The 13,342-nt window shown below is 47.6% G+C and overlaps 1 protein-coding gene across 8 annotated transcripts in view; it reads right to left on the bottom strand.

Moving 5' to 3' along the window:
- Nucleotides 1–509: 509 nt before the first annotated feature.
- The window catches only part of LOC146009288 (catechol O-methyltransferase-like), a 124,981-nt gene continuing 112,148 nt past the window's right edge, over nt 510–13,342 (bottom strand). For all 8 annotated transcript variants that reach the window (XM_083149559.1, XM_083149542.1, XM_083149533.1 and 5 more), the window contains 2 exons: nt 10,079–10,210; nt 510–4,874 (listed from right to left, as the gene is read on the bottom strand). In XM_083149559.1, the coding sequence (XP_083005685.1) occupies nt 4,695–4,874; nt 10,079–10,210 (312 nt within the window). In that variant the 3' untranslated portion in view covers nt 510–4,694. The remainder of the gene's footprint in view (nt 4,875–10,078; nt 10,211–13,342) is intronic.

Here is a 13,342-nt window from a genome sequence, read left to right as displayed (position 1 = left end):
CGGTGCCTTGCACCGGCCCTGTCGACAGGGTCATTAGATCAACACAAGCATTAGGTCGACATGGGAATTTTTTTTTTTAACAATACGAACATATGGTAAAAATTGGAAGAAAATACATACAGATGGTAGGAGTTTGTAGGGTCCGTAGTGAATATGGCAGTGTGAGGGGCGACCATCACACTGCCCGCACGGCTCTGCAAGTGAGTTCGGGTGAGAGTACTGGAACCAGAGGAGGGCATGAGAGAGAGGACGGCCGCTGCCAGTCTGAGACAGGATTTTTTTTCCCTGTCAAAAGTGTCAGTCTCCTGTGTTCCTATTTTAAATGGGAGGCCTGGAGCTGCAGCTCCATCTGGCCCATTGTTTACCTGGCCCTTTATACATATATTAACCATGGTGTATAATGGAAGTAGGACATTGCATCATTAAGTTAATATAATAACACTTTTCCATTTGTGTAGACTACTTTGCGTACTGATTTAAAAATATCAGAAAAATAAAAACACTTTTTTATTTGAGTCATGCAAAATTTATTTCAGAGCTTTTTAAAATTTAAGCGAACCAATAATAGAAAATAACTTTAGAGGTTCCTTTAAAAACCAACAAAAACATTTTATACAAATGAAAGTACACAACAAGCATAATGGCCCACGAATCAGTCAATCACTACACTATTACTCTCTATGTGGAGAGATGGACATGACTGAGCCGCTGACGTTTCTAATGTTTGAAAACAAAAAAAGGTTTGCGGATTTATTCTGTTCACTGATAAAAAGATTAAATGTAATGATACAGTATGTTATACAATTGAAGTATTTACACAAGAGTCAATATAGTCTATAGCCTAATATATTAGTAATCACGGAAACTTCTCCTGTGGAGACTTTGGAAGTACATTACACTGGCTGAATAAACATCAATCATTAATATAACAAACAATGAACATCACCTGGGTGTGAGCGACTCTTAGAAAAATTCATTGCATCATTAAATTCCTTTCGGTATCATTCCCATTCCACAGGTGCTATAAAGTATTATACTGCTAATCCTTGCCTTGGATACTGCTCAAATCTCAGGATAAGAAGTATGTTAATACAGGTTGAGTATCCCTTATCCAGATATCCGTTAACAAAATTATTTATGAAAACCATAGTTTCCAGTATGTACTTTTTTCTGTTTGTTCTAAAAGCATTACTGGGGACACCTGTAACTTGCTCTACTGGGGTTATCACTAACTGGCACTGCTGGGGACATCTGCAACTGGCACTGCTGGGGACATAATATGGAACTGGCAATACTAGGGACATAGGGGGTTAGTGAACTCACCCATGCGTTCGCATGGGGAGTTCAATAGTGAAGCTGTGCACATGTACAGGGCTTCAATGCTGGCGCCTTTGAAGATTTTCATAGTTTCCGAGGTGCTTGTAAAGAGCATGTTCACATGCGTTTCCTGGGCATTCCCAAGAAAATGCTGGGCATCCCCTTGCGAACAGGGGTGGCCACCTGCCTTCCGGCGGCTGACGTCAGCGAGCACTACAGAAAACATTTAATGGTTGGCGACCATCAAATGATTTTGGGCCCGCTCGCAAGCATGCAAATGGATGTTTATGCCAAACATCCATTCTCAGTGCTGCGGAGATATTCGACATTTAGTAGGGGGCAAGAATTTGGGTATTTGAGTAATAGCACGGCGCCTGTTACGTAGTAACACGGCGCCTGTAGCGAAACAGCCCTGTCAGAATCAGCGTAGTGTTCGCGCGGCCAGCGTAGTGTTCCCGCTAGCGTAGTAAGCGTCCCTGTCAGAAGTAGCGTACTGTTCCCCCGGCCAGCGTAGTCAGCATCCCTGTCAGATATGTGTTCCTGAAATACCCTCACTATCCACAGCAGCCCGAAGCGTGGCGAGCCCCGCAAGGGGACACGTTACGCGTCCCCCCAACCTGTTCATACCCCCACTATCCACGTCGACATGGAGTTGATTTTATAAAGTGTGACAAGCGCATCGCGCCACCAAGCCCAAAGCGTGGCGAGTGCAGCGTGCCCGCAAGGGGAAGTGCAATACATGTAAAGTAATCCGTGTTCCCTCGCGGGACTAGCTGTGCTCACCACGCTTTGGACTCGGTGGCTCTCTGCGCTCGCCACACTTCACTATAAAATCAACTCCATGCCGACATGGATAGTGGGGGTATGAACAGGTTGGGTTGACATGTAACGTGTCCCATTGCGGGGATAGTGGGGGTTTGAAAAGGAGGCTCTCCCTGAAGTGGTCACTAGGCTTGCCATGGAAGCCGGGGCCAGAGCCATGAACCCACGGGGACAGAGCCGGGCTGTTGCGGAGATAATAAGCTAACTACGCTAGGCAGCCATTGGGCTACATTGACAGCGTAGCTTAGCCTACGCTGAAAACGTAGCGTAGCCAGGCGCCGTGCTATTACACAAGTACCGGCGTTACATGGTTCACAAGTCAACCAGAATCAGGCCCATGATCTGTAACTGGCACCCCTGGGGACATGATCTGCAACTGGCACTACTGGGGACATCTGTAACTGGCACTACTGGGGATATAATATGTAACTGGCACCAAATATGTGCTAGAAAATGATCGCTTAGCATTCAATTTCTGTGCCTGAGATAGTACACAAACTGTGGCCCTAATTCAGCATCACTCGGAATGGGGTGAATTTGGCCACGTTCCAATGTCTGGGGGCCTGCGCATGCGCAAGACCCCGGCAAGGAATGCCTCTGGCGAGTTACACACTCACCACGCCATTTGTTGTGGGGTGGGCGGTCCCAGGGTGGAGACGGCGCTGAACCATGGGAATGGGTGTCCCGATGAAAATGCTGGGCATTCCCATTGGGTATGCAGGCTGCTGACGTCACAGGACAACAGCCGCCTGTCCCATCTGCATCATTGTGCAGTTTTCAGTGACTTCTATTTGCGAATGAAGGACAAATCATTCCATGGTCGGTGAGGGGGGTCAGCAGCGGCGGGTATTTGGCCGGGCGGCATCTCAGGTGCTTGGTAAGCTGCAATGTCCGCAGCTTACCGAGCCAACCTGAATCAGGGCCTTTGTTTCATGTTTTGGAAACTTTTCATGCACAGATAAAATATATTTGTGTGTGTTCCATGTGTCTATACAACATATACTGTATGCAAGATACTTCAATGGAATATAAAAATATTCTAAAATATGGAATAATCCATTATCCAAAACACTTCTGGTCTCGAGAATTTTGGATGGAGGATACACAACCTGTAATACAGGACAACAAGTTTTACAACTACAGACATTATATATATATATATATATATATATATAATATACTTTTTTACTACGCTGGCCTCTTCTAGCGGCTCAGAAATGGCATTGGCTGGGAGTATCAGTGGCAGCCTGCACGTTACAATGATGTCACTGGCAGGTAGGACGGAGCCACAGGACATCTCACTCGCCAGGCTTTCACCCATTCACCACTAAGAGCAGGTTGCCCCTTTCTGACGTCAGGGTGTGATGCCACATCCTGTCTCTGATTTAATCTGAGGGTAGACAAGCTTGAAAAGCCATGATCCGAGGATTTGTGGGCACATGGAGGATATAGGCAAGGTGCAGCTAATTGTGGGTGTCATCCATTTTTTAAGGTGAGGTGTGAGTTGTCTGATACCACTTTTACACCAAAACCGCACAGCAGGAAACCCGCTGACCGACACCCCCGCAACCCCGACCGACATGCTGGAGGCAAGCCCAGCACCCAGGTAAGATTCTGGGCTGCCCCCAGCCTCTGTGCGCCCCTAGCCTCCGTCCATGAGGTGAATGGATGCCGCACACAGGCATCCATTCACCTCTGGTGTAAAAGGGGTATGAGGGTGCTGCAGGATGGGGCCAGGTGCTAGAGAGAAATATGGCCTAAGAATAGGGTTGAAATGAGGATTTTTGTCACCCAGAGCAAGGTAGTAATTTGGCTCCGCTCTGCCTCCTCCCCCTGCATGCATGTATGTATTCTTCTCATTTCAGGGTATGGCTGAGTGATTTAACAATCTTAGTAATTAGTTTTACTGGACCATTGCAAAACCCATATACATGATACCTTCCATGATGATGTGTACTTTTATATATACATAGAATTATAATATGTTTCTGTAAGTGAACCCTTTAGATGTCTGATAAGTAATTACTGAATTGATCATTACCTTACTGATTTATTAAAGTTTAAGCATGTTGATTACAAAGCTTATAAAAATGTATTTTTAATAATAAAGACAAATATGAAACTGGGTGTACAAAGTTTCCACGAACAGTTAACAGTTTTGCTAGAACTGTGTAACCAATCCCCTGGCATGGTCACTCGTAATGTGCCCGCAGTGAGCTGCTCTTTCCCACCTTATGCGACCACCGGCCCCTCCTTCCCTTGGTGATGTCACACCAAATCAGTTCTGCATTTGCAGAGTACTAATTTCCTGCTGTTGGCCTGGGCCCCTAACAGTGACTGCCGACAATACTGCCAACTTGTTTCTCAGAATGCTGTATAAAAGGCATTCTAGAGCACATGTACCAGGCAGGAAAGTAAAAAAACACCTGCATACAGTATATCTTTAATCTAATTTAATTAAAAAATATTCATAAAAATGATATGTGATTTTGGGAAAAGATATTAGCTAGTTAAGTGGTTAAGGTCCTGACAGAAGTGAAAAGATCAAACCATGTCTATCCCCTAAATACAGCCTTTTCCAGAGCATCGAGTTCTTTCATATACTCCAAATATGAAGGATAGTGTGTGCAGTCATATTTCCCACTTGTACGGACATACTCAAGGAAATCTGGAACTCCTGGACAAATGACGTTGTCTGCGACAATAACAGTGCCTTTTCTAACCAGGTTGCACGTCTGCAAATATAAAAATCATAATTTTTACCTTAAATATCATAATGAAACAAATTTAAAATAAAACATTTCAGTCACTTATCAATGGTGCGGTGGACCCAGTGAGATAACATCTGGCTTTCCCAGACCTTGTGGTGTACAGTGAGGGATGACAGTGGGTGGTTTAGAGGTGGTGTTCTGGGTATCTGGAAACCCCTGTGCTGGAATTGCATATCCTGTTGCCAGTCACATTATGGCCCATTTCTGTTTGCCACAGAGAGGTTTTGCAATGCAACTTGAAGTGTGTAGACCCCATCCCCCAAGTGCTCCGTTTGTATTTAATTAGAAGACTACAATGTAAGAGTAAGCATTCAGCTGGGAAGGGCTGTATTCAGCAAAGAGAGCAGATTTGGGGCCAAATGTAATAGGGTGAGAGAATCAGTGGCGTAGCTGTGGCTCCGCAGCCCCCGCGTCGGCGGGGGGGAGCCGGCGCCCCCGGGGCGCAGGGTCACGGAGCCGTAGGCAGCAGTTCTTTGAGAGCTGCAGCACCCAATACTTAAACTTATGTTCTTCTTCGTCTCTGGCTGGCTGTGTGGGGACGCTCATTGACCCGCCCCATGACCTGCCCATGGGGCGGGTCAATGAGTATCCTCGCACAGCCAGCCAGAGAGCTCCTCTCCCATTCTTCCTGCCTGGCACTCCCCCGGCTTCCACACAGCCCGCCCCGCTGTCCTTACACTGTTGTGGCTGCCGCTCCCCCCTGTGCACGGCTTGCTGTATAGAGCGGCAGCCGCTGGAGAGCGAGCACTGTGTGGTGGGGCTGCTCCCCCGATGGACGCTGTCACAGCCGACGGCTCAGTGAAGTTACAGCCTGCGTGCCTGTGCCAGATACTCCCAGCGCAGGCTGCAACTTCACTGCGCCGGCGGCTGTGACAGCATCCACCGGGGGAGCAGCCCCCACCACACAGTGCTCGCTCTCCAGCGGCTGCCGCTCTATACAGCATATATATGGATAAGACAGGCAGGGACTAGCGCGGCACTTTACCTCCTCTGCCCGCCCCACTGCCTCTCAGCTACCTGCCACCAGCCCCGCCCTGCTGTCTGCCTGTTAAAGTTAGGTAAATAATGGCAGCAATTTACATAAAGTATTTTCTAAATATATTTTATTTGCGTACCATATAGGGGTGCAGAGAGGACAGGGGGATAGACAGGAGAAGAGGGGACAAGGAGACAGAGGTGAAGGGGGACAGAGTGGTGAAAAGGAGACATGGAGAGGGGGGGTGCAGGGGGACAGGAGTATGGAGAGGTGTAAGGGGGATAGAGGGTAAAGGGAAGGACAGAGGTATGGGGAGATGCAGGGGGATAGGGGGCAGAGTGGTACAGGTAAGACAGAGGATGGAGAGTTGTACAGGCAATGGAGAGGTGCAAGGGGGATCAGCAGGTAGGAATGAGGATGGAGAGGTACAGTTTTTTTTTTTTTTTACTGTGGTTGCCAATGTCTGGGGAGGGGGAGAGAGGGGGGCGCCAGAAATGTTATTTGGCTTGGGGGAGCAAAAGTTCTAGTTACGCCACTGGAGAGAATACAAAAAAGTGAGAGCTGTAGGGAGATTTTTCCCATTTTTTTTTAATGCGGCAATTATTTATACTGGAAAAAAAAAAGATTGCTTTTGCCATGTAAATGATTGCTGCTCCCAAAATCTCTCACTTTTCTTGGTTTGCTCTTTAGATGCACCAACCTCTGTCTCTCCATATGTGCCTCTGTCTTCCTACGCCATTTTGTATGTGTACACATATGCACATCTCTCTGAGGTCTCTCACCCGATGGCTGCCCTCCCCAAATTCCATGTATTTTTTTCCTGTCTTACCCCCCTCCTTTGTGTTATATCTGTCTTCCATCATCCTCTAAGTGGGTACACACCTATACAATCTAGTTTTATTCAAGTGTTCGATCGACCCTACTTCTAATTTAACATCCCCAAACTACAGCAAATATGCGCGTACGCACCTATACAATTTTACTTATGACGTTTGATCTCCTCCCATCCAAACTATAGTAAGGAAATGATTGCTTATGGAGTATTACTGCAAGAACAGCCAGTATATCGATCGGACGTGCGTACACACTACACTTTTGTTCCAATATGGACCCGTCCAGTCAGATGAATAATAAACTGCACATAAGATTTGACCGACCGAGGCAGAGCATTATCTATCCTACCACATGAGCCGGGACAGCATACACACCTATACAATCTAACGGCCGTTCGTCCTAGGTTGAAAAAGATTGGCCAGACAATTGTATAGATGTGTACCCAGATTTACTCCATCTATACCAAAGTGCCCCACCCAGCACTACAGTGAAATGGGCAAATTCAATTTGCCGTGAGATGGCTTGAATTGTAAGGGAGTAGATACTGTACATCTCCCCTTGCTGTCTGATCTAGCCCCAGACTTGCAGATTTGTGTATGGGGCCATGGGGCTGCGAACAAAAATAAGTGAATCTGGAGCTGCAATGAGTGCAGCATATAGCTGCATTTACTCACATGGACTCGCAGGTGCAAGCCAATTGGATAGACCCCAAAGAATAAATCATAATTTGAATCTGTTGATAAGATTCTGTGATGACATTGAATATAACAGCTGAAGTGTTGCGGTAATACAAGCCTTCAACCTACACATCTTACTTCATCAGTGGTCTCACTAACACAGAAAAATAAAAATCCAGGTAATGGGACAAGTCTTCAAAAAAAGCAAAAACAAAAAATCATATCTAAGCTGTGAGGTCATTGTTAGCATATTTTAAGCTGGGTACACAGAGGGCGATATATTGATATTAATTTGACCAACCATTAACAATACACTGTGAACAACGGTCAGTGTGTACGCTCAATATCGTTAATGATGTGCGCTCCCGAGCATCATTATCGATTCTTCCTCTTGTCTGTATATGCAGTTTAATCAGACAATATCGTCAGAGCCTGCAGGTATGGATCGGGTGTGTGTTTGTGTGTGTGTGTTTGTAGAAGGGGGGGGGGGGGGTGATGTCACTAACAGATATCGTGAACGATATTAGTCCGTGCGTATGCACAACATTGTTCTCCCACAGCACTGTCGATATAGGCATTGCTAAAGCTGGGTACACACACTTAACAATTCCTGTGGCCGATGATATAGTTAACTATATCAGCAATGCTGCGGGAGAATTATATAGTGCATACACACTGACAGATATTGTTCTCAATATCGGTCAGTGGCGTCACCCTCCCCCTACTCCATGCATGCAGGCTCTGATGATATTGTCAGATTGTGCTGCATGTACAGATGAAAAAGAGAGGGGAAAACTATGCACGGGATAATGCATTGTTAATCATATTGAGCATGCGTTCGCATGGGGGACCGACGTATTTCTGTGCATGTGCATACGCCGGGTGCGTGCGGCAATGGTGAACAGACTGTTTGACGGGCGCACGCACCCAAGACTGTGGGCAGGGGACGTGGGTTGACGGTGCATAGTCTTGCACATGGGACCACGCTGAAACCGCTGGCCGTTCCTATGGTAATCGGTCCATGACATGGGTGGCCGGGGGCAGGCAGCTGACCTCAGAGTCACTTTAGATAGTGTAGTCATTCGATGGGTGGCGATCATCGAATGATGTAGGTGTTACCACATATGCTGCAAATGGATGTTTATGTTAAACATCCATTTGCAGCCAGTGCATACGCATGCGGCGTACGAGGGGTCGGCGGACTGGGATTCAGTTGGCGGCATGTGGGGGACTCGCAAGGCTGCAACCAGAATAAGGGCCAATATGCAAACGCACCAGGAGGTATAAATAGATGCCTACTCACTAATATTGGTGACACTCGGCGAGCTGGTAAAGCGGGGCATGAATTTGTGGGTACGGGTGTGTAGCCTTGCATGTAAGAGGGCGCACCGGCCGTGTCCCAGTTTCATCACTCCTGGATATGCAGGTTGTGAGTGCAGCCCCTCGGGATGCAGGAATACGTCTATTCAGGGTGACAAGGGGGGGGGGACGGGGACTCCCTCCCCCACCGCGGGAGACTGCAGGCCGCGGGAGGGATGTGCAGGGCCGGCAACAGAAATCTTGGGGCCCCCATCCTCATCAAGCACAGTAGTGGTGCGGAGCAGGGAGAGAGGATAGGAGCAGTGATGCGGAGCAGGGAGAGGAGATGGGAGTAGTGGTGAGGAGCAAGGAGGGAGGATGGGAGTGGCTGGAGAAGTGATTTGGTCTCCATGAGGATGGCCGAGGAGCTCGGTCACCATGGCTGCTGACAGGGGCGTAACTAGAACTTGTTGGGCCCCATAGAAAAAATCTTGGAAGCCCCCCCCCCCCCCCCGCTCTATCGGGGAGGGAGAGAGAGTGTGTCAGAGAGAGAGAAGGAAAGAGAGAGAGCATCTTGGAGAGTGTCACACAGAGATAGAATCAGGGGGACAGAGTGTCAGGGAGAAAGAATCGGGGGCAGAGTGTCAGGGAGAGAGAATCAGGGGGACAGAGTGTCAGGAAGAGAGAATCAGGGGCACAGAGTGTCAGGGAGAGAGAATCAGGGACAGAGTGTCAGGGAGAGAGAATCGGTAGAGAGAATCAGGGGGACAGATTGTCAGAGAGAGAGAGTCAGGGGGACTCTGACTGTCTCAGAGAAAGAGAGAGAGTCAGGGGGACAGAGTGTCAGAGAGATAAAGAGAGGGGAGCAAGAGAGAGTGTTAGGAAGAGAGACAGGGGGGGAAAGACTGTTGCATGCAGGGGGGGGGGCCTGAGGGTAATAGTTGGGGCCCGGGACAGCTGTCCCCTTTGATACCCCCGTCACCGGGCCTGTGGACGCGGGAACATCCCAAAAAACCAGGACGTTCCCACGATAAGCGGGACAGTTGGGAGGTATGCAATGGATCACACTGCGTAACCATCGGCCCTCTGTAACCCTCAAGTTAAAGTGTGTCGAACATGTGGGAACATGTTTCTTTATCAAATTAACATTTGCAATAATTTTGTATTCTTGAAAGTGCTTTTTGCAATGGACAGAGGGCCTTCAGAGGTGGTGTACTGTATGTGTATTTCATATTTTATCATGTACAATGGGTGCTGTGCTTATGTACTCCCCTCAGCACAGTACTGCAGACCTATGTGGCACTTATAATAAAAAAAGATGCATCAAATTTGTCTCTTAAGCTTTCGTTTGTTGTTCAGTTTAAGTTTAGTGCTCCACTTACTTCTAGAAGTTTGGTGTCTGGAGTGTATTTATCCTTCCAGTGATCAACAAACACAAAATCCAGAGTGTCCACTTCATATTTCTTTTTCAGCTGAGGAATAATGTCTTGTGTGTTGCCTTCTAATATCTGTATCTAGAAATAAAGATTTTGCTTTTATTCCACAGACTGGCTTTTAATAAAGGATATGAAATGTACATGCATGTAGTGCAAACGCAAGTTAAGATAATTCATCACATTTATAGAAGTTTGTTGCTAAAAGTACCTATCTGCAACATAAGTTAGAGGAGGAAGGGCAGACCTGTAGCTGCCCCTGACTTTGATTTATTCAGACGGCAGCGGTTAACTATAGCCCCGCAGCACACACCCCCCCCCCCCCCCGGTGCCCACATCTTCTCAGCGCCTCCCCGCCACCACAGGGGCTGTGTGGCTATTATAGTTACGCCACTGCCATACACACACACATATATATATATATATATATATATATATATACAGTAGGAGCAAGTTTCATCTTTGCTCCTTTGCCCATGGCTAGCCATGGCTATTCTATTGTTCTCAGCTGCAATACCTATTGTATTGCAGCTGAGAACAATAGAATAGCCATGGCTAGCCATGACCAAAGGTGCAAAGATGAAACTTGCTCCTACTGTATTATAGTAGTAGCTCTGCTTACACGTAACGCCCACACCAGTTTGACAGTAGTAGAACAATTTATACGTAACGCCGACACCAGTTGCCCACAGGAATAGCACTGCCTATACATAATGCCCACACTAGTTGCCGACAGGAGTAGCGCTGCTTATACGTTACGCCCACACCAGTTGCCAACAGTAGTTGTGATGCCTATACATAACATCCACACCAATTGAACAATAAAGTGACTGAGTGCAGTAAAGTGCGCAAAAATAACTTTTAAGGCAGCAGGTAACAATCTAGAGGTATTATTCTAATACCACCTCAAAGAATAAATGGACGTGAGTTTATTTACACTGCGCTCAAAAAAGGTCCTCCTTATAGTCACCATACAAAAGCAGGCTCCCAATTAGAATAAATGCTGATGGATTCTTCCAGACAATACAGATCAAAGTCCCAATAGGAATAAATGCTGCTATTAAACTCCTCCAGACATGTAAAAGAAGAAGGTACACAAATAGTGCATAACGTTTCTGAAAAAACACTATTTATTAGGGATGTACACTTACAATTTTGCTGGGGGTTAAAAGCACATAGACATAAAGCCCGGGGCAATAACAGGATCCCGCTAGTCCAATGGAAGAACAGTCCAGGTCCGGAACTGGAGGTGCCGTCCACGGGGGTGCAGAAGTCACTGTAGTCCAACCGGGTAGATAGAAGTGTGGCACCTCCAGTTCCGGACCTGGACTGTTCTTCCATTGGACTAGCGGGATCCTGTTATTGCCCCGGGCTTTATGTCTATGTGCTTTTAACCTCCAGCAAAATTGTAAGTGTACATCCCTAATAAATAGTGTTTTTTCAGAAACGTTATGCACTATTTGTGTACCTTCTTCTTTTACATGTCTGGAGGAGTTTAATAGCAGCATTTATTCCTATTGGGACTTTGATCTGTATTGTCTGGAAGAATCCATCAGCATTTATTCTAATTGGGAGCCTGCTTTTGTATGGTGACTATAAGGAAAACCTTATCCACACCAATTGCCAACAGTAGTAGCAGTGCTTAAACGTAATGCCCACACCAGTTGCCGACAGTAGTAGTGCTGATAATACATATATGTGGTAAGCCGGAATGTTCAGGCCAGGAACCCCTTTACCTTGCACTCTAATTCCCGTCTTCGTCTCTTCGTAACGGACACTGGACAAGAACCAGACCAAGCAAACGGTGCAACGGAATTTATTTAAGATTAAATAGGATACTTGAGGTCGGGTAGCAGGCAGGGCTACCTAGGACATAGATTACACTGAAAGGGGTGCACCGTAATACAATAAGGTCACAATAATAAAATAAAGCACGTCTGAATACATATATGCACCGTCTCGTTCTATTACCGACTATAATAACTTTTTGGTATACACAATTCTAATATCAATCACGGTTATCACTTTGTAGCAATGTAAGGTAATTAGCAATCACAATAACTTACACAGGATTATAAAACTATCAGCTTCACAATGCGAGTTAACATCACACAATATCTCTTTACGGTAAACGATACTATTCTACTGGGTACCCAGTTCCTATTTTAAACACTGTCTCAAAGGCAGACCTATGCATAGGTATTTAGAGTTCGCTGGAGGCCTCAGTTTAACACTGCGCAGTGGATGGCTGACTATAACGGACGATCCCCTTTCAAGTAAAAGAGTAAACGGAATTGGGCAAATGCTCTAAGAGGGGCAAGAGGCTTTAGGGTTTCCTTAGGAGAGTTGGTGGGGAGTTCTCACTTTCGGCCACAGGGTGGCGCTGTTGTGCCCCTTTTGGAGGGAATGGCTGCGCCCAATCCTGTGAAGATTCCTATTTTGCGGCACAGGGGCTAAGGAGGGGGGCTGTGACAGGCAGTTAATGTCCAGGACGATGTGGCAGTGGTGGCTGTCGTTGGAGAAATCCTTAAGGTGGGCACAGTGGAGGGTTGTAGCCCTCAGGAGAGCCTAACTGCAGGTGCTCCTAGCCTGCATCTGCACGTGGGCTGGCAGTGGAGCGACAGGGAACAGTATCCCTAAACCCCCTTTTAGGCAGGGAGGGAGGAGAGTCACAGTGGCAGTAGGGGCTCTCAAGGGACCCGGCGAGAGGGCGCTGGCAGGGCTCTCTGTAGTGGACTCTTGGCCGGGTCTGCTGGAGGGTTTGGGGCGGAGCTGCGGGGCAGCACTTACACTTTGCTGCGGCTCCTGCCGTCGAAGGCACGCTGCTGGGCTCTTCCGGTGGCTCGGGGGCTTCTCTCCTTCAGCTGCCGCCGTTACTGGTACCGGAGCTGTCGTCGGGCCTTCGCTGTGTGGGGGACGCGTCGGACTGACGTCACCCGCCTCTCTCCGTCTTTCTTCGGCAGCCGGGCGCGGATGACAAGCGCTGCCCGCTCTGCTGCTGCAGGTCCCGCCGGTCTGCTTCACGCCACCTCTTCTCCCCTCTGGATGCTGGATGGCAGACGGCGACTCTTTCTTCCCTCGCGACAGCCCCGGACACACGCTGCCGCTGGACACGCCGCCGGGCTCTTCTCTCCCCTCCAGGTCAGTTATCCCTCTCTTTCGCGCGCTGCTGGTCACAAGTCCACCCCTCAGCCTTCCCGCTCTGCTGTCCTC

Source organism: Crinia signifera, chromosome 1, assembly GCF_055691185.1.
Source record: "Crinia signifera chromosome 1, ASM5569118v1, whole genome shotgun sequence".
Classification (NCBI taxonomy): Eukaryota; Metazoa; Chordata; class Amphibia; order Anura; family Myobatrachidae; genus Crinia; species Crinia signifera.
This window is presented reverse-complemented; position numbering and strand designations above follow the sequence as displayed.